General features: G+C 36.0%; 1 protein-coding gene across 10 annotated transcripts in view; it reads left to right on the top strand.

Annotated features, from left to right (window-relative positions):
• Positions 1 to 21,597, top strand: part of LOC136033704 (titin-like) — a 369,666-nt gene that overhangs the window by 88,676 nt on the left and 259,393 nt on the right. For all 10 annotated transcript variants that reach the window (XM_065714570.1, XM_065714567.1, XM_065714566.1 and 7 more), the window contains exons 17-22: positions 1,164 to 1,307; positions 6,605 to 7,000; positions 9,260 to 14,567; positions 16,424 to 16,557; positions 18,726 to 18,957; positions 21,185 to 21,356. In XM_065714570.1, the coding sequence (XP_065570642.1) occupies positions 1,164 to 1,307; positions 6,605 to 7,000; positions 9,260 to 14,567; positions 16,424 to 16,557; positions 18,726 to 18,957; positions 21,185 to 21,356 (6,386 nt within the window). The remainder of the gene's footprint in view (positions 1 to 1,163; positions 1,308 to 6,604; positions 7,001 to 9,259; positions 14,568 to 16,423; positions 16,558 to 18,725; positions 18,958 to 21,184; positions 21,357 to 21,597) is intronic.

Raw genomic sequence — 21,597 nt, 5'->3', positions numbered from 1 at the left:
TATTTTCGATTTAAATTACTCCATGTATGAAAGGGGCTGTTCCCTTCTCAGCGCCCCGTTCTTTACGCTAAAGTTTGACTCTTTCTCTCAATTCTACTTTATTAAACAGTAAAAAAATTTAGCGTAAAGAGCGGGGCGTTGAGAAGGGAACAGCCCCTTTCATACACGCAGTAATTTCTGTTCGGTTTAAGTTTTAATGTCGCTCCTTACTTTTAGTTAAAAAAACTAGTTTTTTTATTTAATTTCTGAACGTTTTTGAATTAATGCATGTTTGATTTTGGCTCTCCGTACATAAATTATTAAAATTAAATTTGCATATTAATTCTTTTTTGGCTAAATGGCTTTCTCTTAGTTTTGATCGGACGATTTTGAGAAATAAGGAGTGGGGAAGGAGGCATAGTTGCCCTCTTCGGTTACTTAAAAAGGCAACTAGAACTTTTAATTTTTAATGAACGTTTTTATTAGTAAAAAATATACGTAACTTATACGTGATTTTTTCCCAAAGTCATCCCCAAAGACATAGTTATTATGGTTTTCGACTATGTGGAACAAAATGGCTATCTCAAAATTTTCACTTGTTGACTTCGGGAAAAATGAGCGTAGGAGGGGGCCTAGGTGCCCTCCAGTTTTTTTGGTCACTTAAAAAGAACACTAGAAATTTTCATTTCCGTTAGAATGAGTCCTCTTGCGACATTCTAGGACCACCTGGTCGATACGATGACCCCTGAAAAAAAAAACCACACACAAATAAACATGCACCCGTGATCTGTCTTCTGGCAAAAAAATACGAAATTCCACATTTTGTAGATAGGAGCTTGAAATTTTTGCTCTAGGATTCTCTGATACGCTGAATGCGGTGGTATGATTTTTGTTAAGATTCTATGACTTTTAGGGAGTGTTTCCCCCTATTTCCCAAAATAAGGCAAATTTTCTCAGGCTCATAACTTTTGATGACAACGACTAAATTTGATGAAACTTATATATTTAAAATCAGCATGAAAATCCAATTCTTTTGATGTATCTTTTAGCATCAAACTTCCGTTTTTTAGAGTTTCGTTTACTATTGGGCCGGGTCGCTCCTTACTACAGTTCGTTACCACGAACTGTTTGAAAAAACTCGCTCAACTATGCAATTGATGTACTAAAAGGTTTTTCTTTTTTAGGGCACCGATTCCGTACCACTTACGACTTTGGCTTTGTTGCTCTTGATATCCTATACGCATACCCAGAAGATTCTGGAACTTACATGTGTCGAGCCACAAATACCTTAGGAGAAGCAGCTACCACTTGTTCTATTAACATTGAAGGTATATACGAAAGGGCGATTAAGATTTACGGTTCTTTGTTTTGTGGCTCAATTGCCTATGGGAAAAGCTTCCAATATTTAGTTGATAGATGCACACCATACAACTAGATAACTGCAGCTATTATACTGCATGCTGCTTTCATATTAGGATTGATTTAATCGCAGAGATTTGAGCACGAAACTATGACCATTTCGTTTTTTGGGTATCTTTAGTGAATGTCCTGCTATTTATGAAGATAAATGGAAAAGAAAACAAAAGGAAGTCAGCTGCATAATTTTTACAAAATAGCAAACAAATTATTAAGCTAATTGTATTTCTGGATAAGTTTATCTACATTTATTGTGGGTAAGCTGTATCTGTCCCATTCTCAAGAATGCTTTTAGAAATTTATCGATATTTTTGGCTTTTCAAGAGAGAAGAGAAAGTAACTCTTTCCTTAAACTACCATGTGAATGCCCCTGTCTGTGATGTAAGTTTTACGCAATATTTCCTTTTTTAAACTCGGTAATATTTTTTCGTAAAATTTAACGTAAATTGTGTTAACACCCCTTTATCTCGTATCCTACATACCTTCATGATATAGTCAACTTATTTTCCTAGAAAAATGCCCTTGGCAAGATTTTCCCTTTATGTTCATATACTATGTTAGGTAATGTCCCTTCGCTTATGCACCACCGAGGGTTGTGGTTGATCAAAATTTATTTTTCGGCTACGGTAATGAAGCCTACTATTATTATATATTTTTCTTTTTTTACTTTTGTTTCTTATGAAGGAATAACTTGTAAACGATAAATTAGGCTTAATATAGAAAGCTATAAGTATTAAGTATTAAATTATTCTTTTCTCTTTATCTTTTGATTTATCACTGTGCTCACTATAGAATGTTTATGATCGTAATTATGCTAATTTCGTTCTATTTCCCTTTTTCGATTTTTTTTTTCATTCGAAACTTTCTATATAAATAAGGTGTAAAAGAAAAGCTTATTCTGATTCTCTCTATCATCTGGCTCTCAAGTTCCTGAATTTTTATAACTGAAAATAAATTACATAAAGTGAAACATACAGCGTTTCAAAATTTCTTAAGATCCTCCATTGGGTGGTACTTTTAATATACAATATAAAAGTCGTGCGATTCCTGGAATTTAGCCCAGCTTTTAGGCCAAAGCTTTCTATATAAATATGTTTAGCTTTCCTATAATGAAGCACTTCTTCAACAGCGAATTGTAAACTATTATTTACTGAAATTCGAATTTAGTGGATTTATACTTGAAAGCTGACTTGAATTTGACGTATAGCTTTTTTTGCTTTCAAGATACCGAGTTCTGTTGCAGACAGTATTTAGTTGACTAGTGCCTATTTCCTTGTCTCCTGACCAAACTAAGCACCTCTCAAATTCTGGTGCATACCCCCCGTCGAAGATGTTTAGTTCTAATTAATGAAAATAGGGGTTCTATTTATCCAAAGGAAGATTACAAAATCACTAACTTGATGTAAACAGGTTATGCACGTTCGCGGGATTTTTTTTTGTGGGGTGAATGGTAAAAGAAGCATAGTATGTGGAAAATAAAGGAATTTATGGGGATTTTTAAGGGGGAGAAGGGGGCTTTTCCTCAAGCACGAGTACCTGAAATATCTTTTGGATTTATTTGAGTTCGGGTCTTGAGTAAGATTAGGGCCTGGAGTTTTTTTTTTTCGAGTGGTAAGCATACATACTGGGGGTTTGGATTTTGAAGCCAGTTTAGAAATCGAAAGTTTTTTCGGATACCCCTTCGAAAATTCTATTCGGAAATCCATTCAAGGACATAATTCCTATTTGAAATCACGCGTTTAGAGCTTTCTAATCACGTGTTGCTTGGATTGTTTGATTTAACCATTGATTGAAATAGACCAAACTAGAGTTTGCAACTAACAATGCATGATTCCCTACAGGCAATGTGGAATCATATGTATTACTGATGACTCTAGTTTTGTCATTTGTTTTTTTAAAATAAATTTTTCTTATTTCTGATTCTCATTTCAGCAATAGATGATGTTTTGTTTGAAAATTTCTATTCCCACAATTACTTATATGACATCAACAAAGTCGAAAGATAAAATGTTACACTTCTGATTTTAATATAAATAAGCAGTGTCCATTGTTATCAGACAGTTTCAAGATTTTGATTTAGGCTTCCCAGAGTTTTTTGCCTCTCACTCATATCCGAGTAAAATAAAGAAAAGAAAATATTGTCTAAAAGTTTTACCGTTTATAACTAGCATAAAAATAAGCAACACAGTTTTTAGCGGTTTTTAGAAATGCACTGGAACATAGGTAAATAAAGTAAATAAAGGCAATATTTTTCTGTATTATAGGCACCCTAATTACTCCCTACTAATTGCTCGCAAAAATTTATTGTCATAATAAATCATTTAAATATAATAATTAGAGCCTAATTATCTACCTGTTAAACAAATGAGAAACCCAAATCCCGGATCGAGTTCCGTGAGCATGGTAGAGTGAAGACTTCCGGTTTGTATGGAAAGCTATTGCTCCATAGCAATGTTGCAATTCCCGATTTTTTTTATTTTATTTCTGTTATTTACCTGGAAAAAAACTGGGCTTCCCGAAATCTTCCTAAATTTGGAGACCTTGAACAATGCGAAGATAATGGAACCAACAATGCGAAGATTGTCTGAAAAAATTTCAGGCGTTATCAGCTGGAAATAAAAATAGATTTAATAGAAGTGATTACTGTGTATACTTCTTATTAAGAGTAAATAATTAAAATCAGAGGAAAAATTTTGTCATAATATAGTTTTGTGGGGCTGTAGTTCTGTATAAATAGCAAAAATAGGTCATAAAATTTACATTAAAAGAACAGAAGTTGTTGAGTAAATAAAAGCTGTTAATACAATTATTTCTTTCAATGAAAGAGAAGGGAAAGTAAATATATAAGTACTTAAAAAAAGGTAAAAAAAAAGTTTACTATGTAAGATAATATATTGGTGAAAGTCGTTTCGTACATCCTAGATTTATTTGCAATTTACAATCGAATATATTTTACATTTTTATTTTCTCAAACTAATTTCCCTGAAATATTCGTAATTGAAATTTTTATCCTAATTTTCCTGCAACTCATACAGATTAAAAGTTGATAAAATACATAATAATACAAATCAAGGAACTTGATCTCATAAAATTGAACTTTGAACTTCTATCAATTTCCAAAAAATGAACTATTTGGCCACAAAGAAATTTGTTTTTCTTTTTTTTTTATTAATGGGGTCTATTTCTATTGACAGCATTCCTTCGTCATAATCTAGCCAAGAAAAATATTCCCAAGCCATGAATCAAAAGAGTATCTTTCTACATAATTGTTTATTAATAATTAGCGCCGAATTAGTTACTAGTCTCATTGCCAAATGCTGATGACTCACTGCTTAGAAATTTCTATATCTGTCTTGGCATTGAGAGATCGGAATTTCTATATCCATCTTCTATTTCTATATTTTAGTGTTTGTTTGAAGAGAGTTCTGACTCATACCGTGATAGATAACACGAGGTCCCTATCTCAAAATAATCTTTGAATATTCCTTATAACCATCTGACTAATCCTAAGTTGTTTTCACGAAATTTGTTCATAATAAAAATAAGTATATAAAATAAACAACAAGTATGTTCAAAACACGCTGTGTTAGAAGTTACTAACAAACTGCAAATGTGTAACATTAGTAGTGTAAAACTTGATTTATATGGATTTCTGGTTTCAAGTTTTATTTTTGGACCCCCTCCCCAGAAATGCACATAGATTTTGACGGTGCATTACACTATAGATGAATTGACATGTTTTGTTCGTATCTATACTATAAAATGATATTTCTCTGCTCCCATGAATCTTGTCATGTACCAAATAAAAGAGTGGTAGGGAGGGGGGGGGGAGGCTGACCTCCCAGAGTTATACAAGCTTCACTATTGTCCCTCTAGTTTTGTATAATTGATTTACATACTCATTTTTTTTCTTATGTTCTTGTGAACATTTTTATGTTCTTTCTATCTTTGGTTTTGAAAACGTCCTTAAGCAAGAACTAACTTAGAGATTCAGTTACGCAATAAGTGTCGGTATGGAACTCGGCTCATCAGCCTGCGACGTGCAAACACTGGTTTGTTTCTCCCTCCCCCCAGAGTTGTATATGCTATTGGATGTAAAGACATCAGTAATTTTTTAAGGGTTTCGAAAATTTGTATTTTAAATATCCAGCCAATGAAATCGTTTAGTTTTTGTTGTCGATAAAAATCATATTAAATCTAAATTTTGTTAGAACAGGATTTGATTTCTTTGAGCTCTTGATTTTGAGTTGGCTCAAAATGATTCCTTTAATACAATTCTACCGTTTCAATATGAAACAATTAAATACCAATTTGAGTAGGAATCAAACGCCATTTGTGGAATGTATATTTAATGTTTTTGTTTAGGAAGATCAATCTATTTGATGTTTTCAGTGATTTTGATGTTCAGTATTCAATAATTTATTACTATTTCCTAAATGATTCCTGTATTATATAGAGCCAAACGAGGCACAAGAAGCTATTATGTTCAAAATTACGTCCAACGGGGTGCGTTGGACGGCCTTGGACTTAAACACCTTACCTTAGGGATTCCAGTTATATGATCGTAGATTGAACATTTTTAAATGACCATGATTTCAACAATTTGTGACATGGCCTCAATTTCTGAAACATGTGCTGACCGTGGTCAGCACACATGGCACAGTGCTTAACGTGTTCTGATCGTGGACGACTGTACATTTACGAGTATGTTGCAAAAAAGCCTCAGTCTGTAATCAGCAAGCTCAAACATCCTCTGGCGGAAATGAGATACCACTTGTGAGATATGCATTTCGTGTGTTTGTGACAGTCCTGCTGCGATCTTAATGATTCTAACGATTAGCACTAAATAATTTAGTACCATCAATTAGAAATTCTCTGAGTTATCCTGAGTTGATACCAACATGCTTCAAAAGTAATAACAAAAAAGAAACATAATTCACAGTATTATGGCTGCTGTAACATTAGAATATTTGACTAGATTTTCTTTGTAAGTTTATGGGTCCTTCGAGATCGCTATTGGCTAAAAGCCTAAAAGCCTTCGAGAAAAGCCTTCTAAATACTCTGACTCTGGTAGTTTGGGGGTTTAGTATGAAGACTATCGATACTTTTGGTGTGGTTGCATTTTCCCTTCAATACTTTTGTAAACCTCGATTCATTATAATAATATCCTCCCAATATTATGTTCAACCCATCATATTTTTTTTTATAGGAAGAACAGGCTTACTTCTTGATACGCTTGATGAAAGCCGTCTTCAGAAGATCCGTCAGCTTGAAGATGTGGCTCCCATTGCAAGGGAAGAACAAGAAATTGTTATCACACGGCCAAACTTTACAACTGCTTTGAACAATCTAGAAAACCTCCGTGAAGGAGAGCATGCCCACTTGGAGACTCGCCTTGAGCCTATCAATGACCCCAACTTGAAAGTACAGTGGTTTGTTAACGGTGTTGAAATTAAGACAGGTCATCGATTCAGAACAACACATGACTTTGGTTATGTTGCACTTGATGTTCTATGCGCTTACCCCGAAGACTCTGGTACTTATATGTGTCGAGCTACAAATGCGCTTGGAGAAGCTGTCAATACCTGCACCATCACTGTTTCAGGTAATTGCGTTTTGATGAGATATTTCTTTTTTTACCTTTGGAATCTTTTATTTAGCTGGCTCCTTTTCTAGCAAAAAGACCGCTCTCCACGTTTATCACCTCTCTTGTCTCGCTCTGCTCACTGTGTTCAGCAGCTCGGCCTTCATCCCCATGTAAATATGGTCCCATTTCGTCTGACTGGTCCTCGGGCATTCGTTCTCTAACGTATATTATCATGAAGAAGTAGTTCCAGTTCTTTTGTTTTGTTCATATTCATTCTCATAGCTTCAAAGTTAATTTGCATACATTTTTGCAGTTTTACTTTGGTTAGTTTTGCTTATTCTCCAATATTCACACAACTCAGTGTATACACTGATTTTGTATGTATCTATACACCTCCAGTAAACATATGTAAGACCATTTGGCTTTAGTAAACATCAATCTTTTCCGGTAAAGACTTGAAGCAATAAATAAAACAAGTTGGGTTGATTCAAGCAATATAAAAGGGAAATAATTATTTGTAGACCTTTTCTGTTACTGCTTGAATATCTTAACCAATGCGCAAACTAAATATTAATTCAGAGTTCCGGCGGAAAAAATTAGTGCCATTTATGTTTGGGTGTGAATTTTTGAAAAATTAAAAGAAAAAACCTCAATTTTTCAGACCAAGAGGTATTCCTCTTTTCAGATTTGTCTGCAAGATCTTCCTCTCCCGGAAAAATTTCAAAACTCTTGGCTAAAAACGCGCATTTTGGTGTTTTGACTAACGCCTCTCCTACAAGTCGTAGGACTAACCGAATTAAGTACTTATTCAAATTTTTTCATTAAATAAGCGATAGTATGTTTTATCAATATAGAATAAGACATGACTCTATATAGAGTAAAAAATAGTTAATCAAAAGTAAAAAAAAGGAACAAAATCAGCCATTGGATCAGTTAAAAAAGAATACAGATTCGACGACAGTTTAAGCTGTATTTAGTGCAGTTGAACTGGAAAAAGAGTTCACTGACTGTGTTGGTGTTTGTTGTTATTATTATTATAATGTTTTGAGGACTAGTTAGAGTTTGAAGTCATAGGTTTTTCCAATTTCGTTCCTTTGTCCAAAATCACTGTTAAATTTTATGACGTGTAGACAGTATATCGAGCTGCCCTGTAGCTTGTCCTTTAGTGTCATATTTGTAATCCTATGGTTAAAAAAAGGCAATGAAAAAATTTATTTGTTATTTTTTTTTCTCTTGAATTAGAATCTAGTACTGTTCACTTAATGTTATTCTCATTTTTGTTGCCTAACTGTATACAGTTTTTCTTTTTTTATAATATATAAGAGATTAGCAATACTAACTTAATATAATAATGGTTCATGGAATATTTATTCTCACTATGAAGAGCAAAGACTGGGGAGGTCAGGCAGATGTAGGGATATCTCACCGTTTTAAAATACGTCTTATATTTTCTTATATAATGCGTTTAATTTTCTTTTTTTTAGTTTCCTCGAATTCAGACCTAGTATTCGGTATTTCTGCCCTCCCCCCCCCCCCACCTCGACTATAATTCCAGTACAAATGCACGGGAAAAATTTTAGCAAGGGAAATAAAGTGAAGGAATTTATAATGTATTAAGGAACATTTAAATTAGGGCTCGGTGCCAATTCTCATTGTGTTAAAACAATAACGATAAAATACGGAAAATAGAAAACGAGACAGATATAGAAACAAATAAAAAGTGAATATATGTTTCTTTTCTTCGTTTTTTTTTTTTCATGTCAAAAAACAAGAACAATCCATTTTTACCTAAAAACGGCCGCTTTATGACAAATCTTTCTGTTACACTGTTCTAACTGGAATGTATTAACAGATGTTAAGATAAACAGGAAGCATGACGAATAACGTGCTCAACAAAACCAAAAAAGGGGGAAAACAGTGAGAAAAAACGAAGCAGAAATTGAAATGGCACTGAGAAGAAGCGACTTCCTATTTTTTGGTTATTCCATTTCCCCCGAAAAACAGAAATGAAAACGATAGGGGGAATAAAAGATAATAAAACAGCAGAAAGAAAAAGGGGCTGGACTTCATGATTCAAATATGACCTCTTTGTCTAGACAACCTTCTAAAATTTGCAAAAAATCCTTTCCTTTCTGTTTTCTTTTTTTTGTTTCTGTACTTCCTCGTTTTTTTTTTCATTTTTACCCTCGCATCTTTTATTTCTCCTGTTCTGCTTCAAATTACTTAAAAAATAGAATCTCCATTGCTTTGTTCCTAATATTGATTTTTCATTTTTAGCTCGTCGTAGCATCTATTTGGACACTCAAAATCCAGACGGCTGGGAGAAAATTAGAGCCCTTGAATCTCATTCCCAATCTCGACCAGCAGAAATGACAGAGCTTCCAGTTACTGCACCACGCTTTATTACTGAGCTACAAGGTTCTTCTCAGCTAAACGAAGGTCAAACTGCCCACCTTGAATGTCGTCTTGAACCAATTCACGACCCCAAGCTACGAGTTGAATTCTTCCATAATGGAAAGCCACTTCAGAGTGCAGCTCGTTTTCATACAACATTTGACTTTGGTTACGTTGCTCTTGATATTGCACACGTGGTACCCGAAGATAGTGGTGAATATACAGTTAAAGCTATTAATCATCTTGGGGAAGCATCAACTAGCAATAGCATCCGTATCGAGGCAAAGAGTAGTATTATAAGTGAATCCTTGCGTCCAGAAGGTATGGACAAAATTCGAGAATTAGAAGATGCATCACGTTTCCAGAAACCTGACTACACCGAATCTGTCAGTTTCCAAAAACCAGTGTTTACTGCGCCGCTTCAGAATGTCGACGATGCAGTGGAAGGTGGTACTGCACATTTTGAATGCCGTTTGATACCTGTTGGTGACCCTTCTTTGAAAGTTGAGTGGTTCCGAAACGAACAGCCACTTGAGTATAGCTCCCGCATTCAACGAACCCACGATTTTGGTTATGTTGCTCTTGACATAAGCTACTTGCGTCCTGAAGATGAGGGTGTATACATGTGCAGAGCAACGAACTCGCTAGGAGAAGCTGTGACAACGGCCTCAATTCGTATTAAAACAAAAGCTAGTATTGACTCTCAGACATTGCATAGCGAAGGTATGAAGCGGATCCAGGAGCTTGAAGACCGTGAATACAGACGTGCTCCTGAGATGGAAGATAAATATTTTGATAAACCAGTATTTACAGCTCCACTTACTGGTCCATCCGAAGTTAGTGAAGGACAACATGCACACTTTGAATGCAGAGTACTCCCTGTTGGTGATCCATCTCTACGCTTCGAATGGTATATTAATGGTGTGGAACTCAAAATGGGAAGCCGTTTTAGAGTTAATCATGATTTTGGATATGTTACCCTTGACATCAACAATTGCATCCCTGAAGATGCTGGAGTCTATATGTGTAAAGCAATTAATCGGGCTGGAGAAGCGGTTAGCACAACTACTATGCGAGTTCGAGCTCGAGGCTCCATTCTTGGTGATGCACAACAGCCAAACGCATGGGAAAGAATTCAGCTAAAGGAAGCCGAAATGAATCAGCGACCCGATGAATTTGTGGAAGCAGGTATAACACAAGCACCACATTTCACCACGCAGTTGACTAGCCATGAACGTCTTGTGGAGAACTCAAGCATTCATTTAGATTGTCAAGTTGAGCCTAAGAACGATCCTAGTCTCAACATCGAATGGTATAAGAATGGTATCCAACTCAACCTGGGATCAAGAATCAGAACAACCTTTGACTTTGGTCTTGTGGGCCTTGATATACTAGGTCTGAGACCTGATGACTCCGGTATTTACATATGTAAGGCAGTGAACAAAATTGGTGAAGCAATAACCACCTGTACAATTAAAGTGGAGGGACGTGATTGGCTAATAGGTAACGCTCAGCGCCCTGAGGCCCTTTCTAGAATCGCCGATCTTGAAGCTCCAAGGGAAAGACAAAGAGAAGAGGCCGAAGCAGTTTACGAAGCCCCTGTTTTCATATCACATCTTAATAATGTCGAATGTAACGAAGCTGATACTGCTCACTTTGAATGTAAAGTAGAACCATCTAAAGATCCAACCATGAAGATAGAGTGGTTTGTAAATGGAAAAGTCCTACCTTCTGCTGCTCGATTCAACTCTACTTATGATTTTGGTTTTGTGTCACTTGACGTAAGCTCCGTATATCCCGAAGACAACGGTGTGTATACCTGCAAAGCAATTAATAGCAAAGGTAGCGCTGTATCTACTGGTACACTTCGCTGCAGTAGTAAATCTAATATATATTTGGACACCCAGCATCCACAAGGAAAAGCTGGTCTTGAAGAAATTGAAAAAGCTGAAGCTGCTTATTATTCCAAATATCAACGACAAGAGTCAGGAGCCGAACAGCAATTTCCCAAACCACAATTTATTGTTGCCTTACAACCGCAGTTCAACTTGGGTGAAGAAGAGCCTCTACATCTCGAGTGTCATGTAGAACCTAAACAAGATCCCAATCTTAAGATTGAATGGTTCTTTAATGGCAAGCTGCTAGATCATGCTTCCCGATTTAAAGTCAATAATGATTTTGGCTTTGTAACTTTAGATTTAACTGACGTTTACACAAGAGATCAGGGGGTTTACACCTGTCGTGCTTCAAATAAAGCTGGAGAGGCTTTTACCTCAACTACTGTATACTGCTCAGGCAGAGCAGGGCTGATTGAATCAACGCAACATCCTAAAGGTGCAGAAGGATTAGAAAGAATTCAAGCCCTTGAAGATAGTTTGTTGCATCAAGAAGGTTTGACACCTGAAACAGAAGGCCATGCGCCTGTTTTCACAAGTCAATTTGACAACGTCAGCAACTTAAGTGAAGGAGAGATTGCTCACTTTGAAGCCACTTTAACGCCAGTTGGTGATCAAACTATGAAAGTAGAATGGTTTTATAATGGAGAGATGTTGCCCGCTAGTAGCCGCGTCAGAACAGTGTATGACTTTGGTATGGTTGTTCTAGAAATTCTTGGAACAAAGATCGCTGATAGTGGCATTTATACATGCCGTGCTACAAATGCGTATGGTACAGCCGAAATATCAGTCACCTTAGAATGCGTGGACCTAACATCTGGACAAAGACCGAGATTTACAACCCAAATTAAGAGCCTTGAAAAATTAAGAGATGGTGACTCTGCCCATTTCGAATGCACACTGATACCTACGAACGATCCGAATCTGAAAGTTGAATGGTTCCATAATGAAAAACCAATGAAAATGTCATCCAGAATCAAGACTGTATCAGATTTTGGATTTGTTGTTCTTGACATTGCATATGTACAAAGCCACGATTCTGGAGAATACGTTTGCAAGGCCTCTAACAAATTTGGAGAAGACTGTACTCGTGCGACAGTTAAGTGTGTTGGTAAGGGTGGTGTATACCTAGAAAGTTTGCAGCCAGACTCCCTTGCTAGGATTCGTGAGCTGGAAGAGCAACCGTTTGCACCTGCTACTCCTCTTTCTCCTGTTACTGAGGCTCCACGTTTTGTTACCCAAATCCAGCCTCTGCAGCTTGTCGAAGGACAGTCAGCTCACTTTGAAGCTCGTCTGACCCCCGTTAACGATCCAAAGCTTAATGTTGAATGGTATGTCAATGGAAAGAAACTTACCACTGGTCATCGATTTAGGACTTTCCATGACTTTGGTATTGTTATATTGGACATATTGTATTGCTATGCTGAAGACTCTGGTGTTTATGAATGCCGTGCTGTAAATGAACTGGGAGAAGACGTTACTAAAACGAACTTAAAATGCGTATCGAAAGCTGGACTTATCCTTGATTCTCAACTTCCAAGCGATATGCAAGCTGGATTGGAAAAGATTCAAAATTTGGAAGATTTGTCTTATCTAAGACGAGAATCCACTACAGAAGAGGCTAAACGCTCTGCTCCTGTCTTTACAGTTCCACTAAGTAACACCGAAGGGCTTAAAGAAGGAGAGAATGCACATTTTGAAGGAAAATTAACACCAACCGATGATCCACGAATGAAAGTCGAGTGGTTCCATAACAGCAAACCACTTAAAACTGGTTCCCGAATCCGAACTTTCTGCGATTTTGGTTTTGTTATTCTTGAAATCTCTCCAATATATCCTGAAGACTCAGGAGTCTATGAGTGTAGAGCTACAAATGACTATGGGTCTGCTGTTACTTCTGCCACTCTTAAATGTTCGGGTAAGAGAAATGTTATCCTTGAATCTCAATTGCCCAAAGGAATGGAGCGCACAATCGAAAGGATTGCCGAACTTGAAGGTCTTGGGGCTCATCCGGGTGAATTTCCTCCTGAGGATGACTCTGGAAAGCCTCCCGAGTTTGTGACAAGTCCCAGTGATTTACAGTTACCCGAAAATGGTTTTGCTCACTTTGAATGCAAGGTTATACCAGTGAATGATCCTAGTCTGAGAGTGGAATGGTACCATAATGGCAAACCGCTTGGCTCTGGCTCCCGTGTTAAGACAATTAGTGACTTTGGCTTTGTTATTTTAGAAATATCTGGAGTTTATCAGCGAGATTCAGGCCTGTACACATGCAAAGCAACCAACAAACATGGAGAGGCTAGTGTATCCTGTAAGCTGATCGTAAAAGGTCGGCAAAGTATTGTTCTTGATCCTCAATTGCCACAGAAATTTAAAACTGGTAATGATTCAATTCTCAAGCTTGAAGAAACTTTGTGGAAACGGGAAGAGCAACCACTTGAAGATGAGAAGCAAAACCCTCCTCGCTTTGTAACAGAACTGAATTCTATCATTGATCACCCTGAGGGCTCCCCTGTTCACTTTGAGTGTCGTGTTGAGCCAACCAATGACCCTACTCTGAGGGTTGAATGGTATCATAACGGTCGTCCCTTAGATCTGGGTTCGAGGATTCATGCTCTTGACGATTTTGGTTTTGTTGTTCTTGATATGGACTGGACATTTGAAAGAGATTCTGGTGAATATGTTTGTCGAGCAACCAATAAATGGGGAACTGCAGTAACAAAGGCTACTCTTACCATGACGTCTAAGCGTAACATTGATGTTGATAGCCAATTGCCAGATGGCATGACAGGGGCTAAACTAAAAGAGCTTGAGCGTGGCCCTCTATCAACGCCATTTGCTGAAGACGCTCCTGCTGAACCACCAAAATTTATTACTCATATCCAGTCTCTAAATGTAGAAGAGGGAGAAAACACACACTTCGAGTGTCGTATCACACCTAAAAATGATCCCCGTCTTCGAATTGAATGGTATTTTAATGGCCAGCCCCTGCAAATGGGACATCGTTTCCGGACAGTTTACGAAATGGGCTTTGTTTCACTTGATATTCTCTACACATACCCCGAAGATAATGGTGAATATGTCTGTATTGCTAGAAATGCAGCTGGAACAGATAAGACTATTGCAACTGTATCCTGCAAAAAGATCCCAGCAATCATCATGCATAATCAGTTGCCAAAGGGTATGAAGAAATCAGAAGCCTTAATTCAGATGGAGGCTGCTTTGAAGAAATACACATCTGAAATTCACCTTACAGAAGATGATATTTATGATGCGGATAGAAAACAGCCTCCCAGGTAAGTTTATTCATTTTAAATATCAATTCGTCCATATGAAAAAGTCCATACAGGGAATGGGATCAACCCGCCTGATATTGACCCATCTCTCTTTTGGAAAAAATGAAAATTTATTAAGATCTCTTCTATTTCAAGTTTTAAACTCCTTTCCCTCTCTCCCCACCTCTCTACAATCCTCCGTTCCTCACCCTAAGGGTCGAACCTATATGCGCCTATACATTTAAGCTACAAATACAAGATGCTTCAAAAGTGGATGGGCAGCGTCGATACACAAAAAAGCTTATTAAGATCAATATTAAAGGAACCCGTACACAAATGTGTGTAGGCTACACCTAAAAAAAAGAGTCCTTAACTGACGGTTTATTTCAACGTTCGGCGAAAATTCTTTGTTAGGATTGGAGAATTTAAAATTCTTCTTTTCACGAAAAAAGATAGCTGATTGGTCATAAATCGAGTTTATGTTTGGAGGGTAGAGACAAAGTCTTCCATTTGAGTGCCAATTCTAGTGTTCTAAGCAATGGCAATTACAAAAAGTGGTATTTTGCAGGGGGAGGGAGATATTTAAAGGTGAATTTTGTTTTATAATTGTGAACTAAAACCAGTGAGTGAAATCTCACTGACCGAAAAGGTTGGGTTTGAGGAAGTCGAGATATCCAAAAAAAAAATATATATAGAAGTACGAACTGCAGAAACACTAAGCTATTACATTCAGTTAAAAAGTCAGAATTTCACCTTTAACACTTGCAGTTTCCAGACAAAAAAAACAAACTAACAATTATGCGAATTGACCTATGGGCCTAGCTTGGGATTTTTCCTAGGATTGTAGCCGATCAACTAGAAAAAGACACTTATTATAGGGGCGGGGGGAGAGGGGGCTGGTTCTTCATATCTACGTCTTTCTTTTTAACTAGACTTTAATGTTAAAGCCGTTGTTTTCATTGACTTTATGCTTGTAGTATATTATTTAGTTAGAAATTCTTTTTGTATTATTCAATAGGTTCAAAATGATGCCTGTTTTATGGGGGAGGTGTATTTCTATGGATGCAACAGGATCAGTTTGGTATTAGAATCCATTTCTTCGGAGGTTGGAGGGTTATAAACAAGCAAAATGAATGTAATTTGCCTTTGTTGGGCACATATTTCTAAAGAATTAAGTTTTAGATCAGTCTTAACGATTCTAGGTATATTGTTCAGTGTAAACAGTTCTTGCTGGAGCTACTTAAATCCGGTATTGCTCTCGGTATCCAATTTGACCCAATATCTTTATTGTAATTAAAATTTTGACTTCATACTAAGGCTTCAAACCAATGGCAATCCACTTCTTTCAGACTAAACTTTTTTTGTCGCATGCTAACAAACGGTCTTCGTAGTGCAGGTAATGCCGTTATGGTTAGGGGCAAGTCAACCGATCTCTTTCAGAGGACATTCAAATTTTGATGCTTCAGGTTTAGACAATATTTCCCTTAGTGCTATTATTTGCAATTATTGGCGCTTCAGTTGCCTTTAGACACTATATAAGTGGTGTTATTTTCTGGGTTGGACGAAAAGAATATAAAGTCAGTTATTTGCTAACAATGGTTCTAAACAGACATCATAAAAGAGGCTGCTTCCCGTGAAGATGTCTGATAAGTGTTATACACCAGATAACCGATTTGGCTTCAAGAAAGTAGTTGGCCGCGACCATGCTCACCATTTGATTGCTAATTTACTTCTAAATGGTCAAAAAAAAAGACACATGAAAAATGTTAGATTTGCCCCAAGTTCTTTCTTGAACGGTATGTTTATCAATTTGTTTGTCGTAGCTAATGTCAGTTTTTATTTTTATGCGTTATTTATTGTTTTAAATTATTTTAAAGGTTTGTCATACATATTAAAGATCAACTTGAACTCGTTGAAATGCAATCTACGAAGTTTGAAGCTCAGCTGGCTCCAGTAGGCGATCCGAATATGAAACTTGAATGGTTCTTAAATGGGAAGCCCTTGCCTTTCAGTAAGTTCCTTTGCGCATATCTAATGAATAGTGGTGTAACATCTCAAACATAGGGGAAATACTCTGGATGGGGTGGAGGTTCACAAGATTCCCTACTGTGGATGATCTAAAACATGGAGTTGGCAGACGGGTGAAGAGGAAGAAAATTAGTGAATTTAGTCTGTACTAATATAATGAATATATTGACAAAATGAATGTATTGACACTAAGGTAGGTTGAATTGGACCCATCTTTGTGATTTGCATCCATAAATTTCGTTTGGTATGTCCTCTCTAGTTTACCGCGATAGTTTAGCGTTTTTTTTCGTTTTTTTTTTAATTAAAAAAAAATAAAATAACAGAATTGCTATTGCCGGAAAATCCTAATTTTTGCAACCTGTAAGTGGTGCATCGTGACAGTACTGGAATTGTTCTGTGATTCCCATTTTTTGGGATGTTGAAGAATTTCGATTTCAAGGGACGCTGTGTAGATATTATGTTCGGATGATTAAATTAATTTGAATTTTCTCGAATTAAGATATTGATTGGTCTTCTATCCAAACTAAGATATCTATCCAAGCTTTAGTTTTAGTTTAGCTCAATAAGCCCTTCTTTTACGTCCAGCTGACAGCCTAAATTCTAGGAAATATTATGACTATTCCCTAAGTTAACCTTTGATTTAAAAAAAAAGCTAGTTATAGTGGCCGAAAAAGGGAAATTAAATAAAAGCAAATCGTTGGTGCTTTAGCATAGCTTTAGTAGGCATAAAAAAAGAGAATTTTAGCACCAATTAGAGTGCAGAGGAAGCCACATAACTTAAAAAGTAGTTCTGGTTTATTGCATTTAGGATTTTAACTACAGATTGAGTTTCCGTGGACCCTGCCTGATAGTTTTAGAAACTTAGTTTTTTTTTAGTTTTTAAAACTGTTTGGATTATAAAATATGAGGCCCAGTGTAAATCAAGATTAAAGATAAATAAAGACAAATATAAATAAAGTTAATGTTTTAATGTAGGTATAATTAGTTAGCCTGGTGATTTTGCTGGTTGACTACTTACGAGCATTGTCATCTTTGGTGGTTGCTATGAGACGGAATTGTGCTTCTTCTTTATCAGGTTACTCTTTGTATATGACAATTACATACACTCTTTACTTATTCTCTGACTTTGACAATATACTCTGACATGACATTTGTATATGCTAATAACATATACTCTTGTCATAAAATCTTTGTATGTGACAATTGATAGGGTAAACTGTTTTTTATCACTGACCTATTCTGACCCTATGACTGGTTAACTGTTACTGATCCTGTGCTGACTTTGTGTAGGGTCAAAATAATGACAACCAGGTCTAAAGAGGCTTCCATACCTTTTTCAAATCTCCTATCTTATTCCAAATTCATCTTCTCTACTTTAATGGACTCTTTTACTAAGGAAAATAAAAACCAAAATCTTTATATTTATGACTGTTAGTGCTGCGTCATAATTTTTGGGGAAAAAAAATGTGTGTAAAAGTTTAAGCATTTTGTACTACTAATGCAGAAAATTATAAAGGCTAAAGGAATGAAGACTTTTTTAAAGCCGATTTATTGAACAACGACTTTTTTAATAGGGTTTTCACGAAGTTCTAAAAGAAGTTCTTGGATGTTTCTTAGAGTTGGAACTGTCTCTTCTCCTACTGGCCAGTATCAATCAGTGTGGACGCAAATGTGCTATTAGAAAGTTTACTTAGGGCTGAGCTTTTTCCTCTTGAAGGAAAAATGGTATTATTATTTTGTGATATATTTGAATTATTCATTTCGATACGTATCAAATATTGGACTGGTTTAAGAACGTTTAGACAACCAATATAATATAATAATTTAAAAAAAAATTAACCCATTCATGAAACTGAACTTTCCATGAAAGACTACTCCAGGTATCTGTCTTATAATCTGGAAAGCTTCAAAGTACAGATAAAACTTTAAATGTAGTGACCATTACCTTGCATGAAATTGAATTTGATTTTGAATATTAATGCCATAGCTTTGTACTGGTTTCGAGAAGTTTCAAGTATTATGAAAAGCAACGTTTGGTTTTTGTAAATATTTACTCTGAATGTTCTCACATTATGTGGCAGCACTTTGAATCCGATAAAATCCATTGATGAATCGTTTTGATTACCAACTTAAATAATCCTCCTTTTCCAGAGAACCGATTCACACCTATTTATGACTTCGGCTACGTTGCCATGAACTTTGGTTGGGTTTACCCTGAAGACAGTGGCGAATATGTATGTCGCGCCACTAACCTCTACGGCAGTGATGAAACTAAAGCTGTAATTAAAACATCTGGCAAGCCTGGTATTATTTATGAGAGTCAGCTACCAAAGGGAATGCAGAGTGTTGAAAAGATTCGCGAAATGGAGGCTGCTTGGCACAGGTAAGTTATCTTCTGCTCGTTTCTTCTGCTCTGGTCCTTTAAAGGCACGTTGAAGCATAAATCATAATTGGATCTGATAGGTGTCAATATTTTCTGGTGATAATTGGCTTTCTCCTGATATTTATTCTTTTCATTCTTTTTATGTTATTTGACATACGAGTTTTGTGGACTACGACCACGATATTTACAAAGCTAGCGTGTGCGAAAAAAAGAAAAAAAAATGCAAATGACTCATTCGAAGTCAAGTAGACATACACTCAACACAGTTTTAATGTAGCTAATTTGGGGAATATCTTAGCTGTGATAACTTGTTTTTGACCTGTTTTAAAACGAAAACAGAAAACAAACAAAGCTAGCCAGGGAAAGTGGGATCAAACCACATTTTTCACACAGCTTATTGTTAGATATAAGTTCAGTCAAACGGGTCCCAAACGCTGTGTTTTGGTAGTTTCTCTGGAAAACATTTAACAAATATCTTCAGCCTTTCGAATCGCCACGGTTCAGAGCCACAATCGACTGTTGTCATTACCAAAACAAACTATCTTTACATGGGAAATGTCCGAAAGAAAAAGATCCTAATGATCGGCGTAGAATGAATACAATCTTGCCTGTCATTTTCTATCATGTCTGACTGGACTGACTACAATTCTCCAATTCCAAACACAATTTTACTTTTTTGCAATCATCAGCATTGAAAGACTGTAGTGATCATAATATTTTAATCGTGTTTTCGACATCTTTGACCTCACAATATTGTAATACTTATTAATATTATAATTTACATTAATCAAAATTCTTAATTATGTAACACTTATATATAATACGTATAACACAATATTTGTATAATGCTATGTTATTTATATGATATAATAATGATATGATATTTAATTAAAATTACACATTTGAAAGTACCCGAACAGCCTGTCGAAAATGTAGCGTACACTCTCTTGTGAGAACCAAAGTTAACGCCTTTTTGTCTCCTTTACCCCAACACAAAATTTGAAGTCCCCTCGACCCCTCTCCTCCAAAAAGAAAGACTGAAAACCGCATTTTCGTCAAAGTATCAACTTGATCTCAGCCGTGAGACAAAACAGGGTTGACAAACCAAAACTTTGTATAGCATTTGTCACCATTTGATTGAACCTAATGAGTGTACTGTAGAGCCCTCTTGGCTTCAGGTACCTGTTGTATGACTCAAAAGATTTTTTTCAGGCTGGTTTCACACTTCAGTCATTAGCTGAAGGTCAGTGATTTACAGGGATCTACCGACTAAGGCAATTATATTGGTAGAATCTAAATGTCTGTTTGCCAGCACACTGGAGTCTGCTGATTAACCCTAAATAAATTATTTCATATTATGAAAGGGAATAAAAAATATATCTTAAAACTTAAAGACATAAGGTGTAAGAGAAGGAATTTTTGTCAAAATTTGGGTCTTTATGCGATCTATAAGAAAAATTTAAAAATAAAGGGTGATGGGATTAGTTTCATGATGGAAAGAATATGGTTAATATTTTGGACCGATTTCCTCTACTCCGGACAAAAGGAAAAATTGATAAAATGTAAATAAAGATTCAAAACTAAAAAACCTTGCAAATGAATACTAAAAATCCCCAAGATAAAACAGCGAAGACTAAGTATCAAGAAACTGTACAATTGCCATGCTCTCTAAATGTGTCCTGCACTTTATTCAAAAATATTGATTTTTATCTGGGTTTTAGTTATTTTCCGTTAACAGCCAATTCGGTCTAAAAAATTATAACATCTACTTTAGATTTTGTGTATTTAAGCTTATTTTTACCCATATTAATTTTTTCACCTAATTTGCACACTTATTTTGTGTTCCTTGTAACAATTCAGAGTAGATTAACAACCTTTGCAGTGTAACTAAAATGGGTCAAAGTACGATTAGTCACCACGTGACCTCTTTTATAATTCAAATGATAATTGAAGTTTAGTTCATATTTTATCCACAAGGTCATATTATCTCATTAGCTGTTGATTCATATACGCTTTTTTTCAAATGTTTTTCCCCCTCTTTGTCTATGTATATTTATTAATGATAAAATAAATCATGAATTCAAAAGAAAAATGTTCTTTGCTGCATAAGTGTTTGACTTTTTTCTGGCTGACTCCTTCGCTTTATCTATTGGATAACGACCCCCTGGGATTGCAACCCCCCCCCCCCTGGCTGATTTTTTGTAAAGTTCCATGTAAATTTTTTCAGAGTGCCCGAGGAACCCGAAGAAGGTGAAAAGGTACGAGTGAAACCTGCGTTTGTCACAAAACCTGAAAGTATGGAGGTGGTCGAAGGAGAGATGTCTCGATTCTGCTGCCGTGTGACAGGATATCCAAGGCCACGTGTTATGTGGCTAATTAATGGCCATGCCGTTATGAACGTAGGTGGAATTTTTTTCAAGTTATTTCCCCTATATTCTTGGACTTATCAAAATGGATTCAATCAACCATTTCGTGTTTATTAGTTTATTTTATTTTCGTTAAATCTGTATGGTGTTACCTATGTTTTAGTGCAATTTTTCGTGCTGCTTGGTATTCATTGCTTTTACATCACTGATATTCACTACCTATTGCTTCTTAATTGTCAATTTTGTTTATGATGAAGAACTATTAACATCTGCG

The sequence above is a fragment of the Artemia franciscana genome, chromosome 12 (assembly GCF_032884065.1).
Source record: "Artemia franciscana chromosome 12, ASM3288406v1, whole genome shotgun sequence".
Lineage (NCBI taxonomy): Eukaryota > Metazoa > Arthropoda > Branchiopoda > Anostraca > Artemiidae > Artemia > Artemia franciscana.
This window is presented reverse-complemented; position numbering and strand designations above follow the sequence as displayed.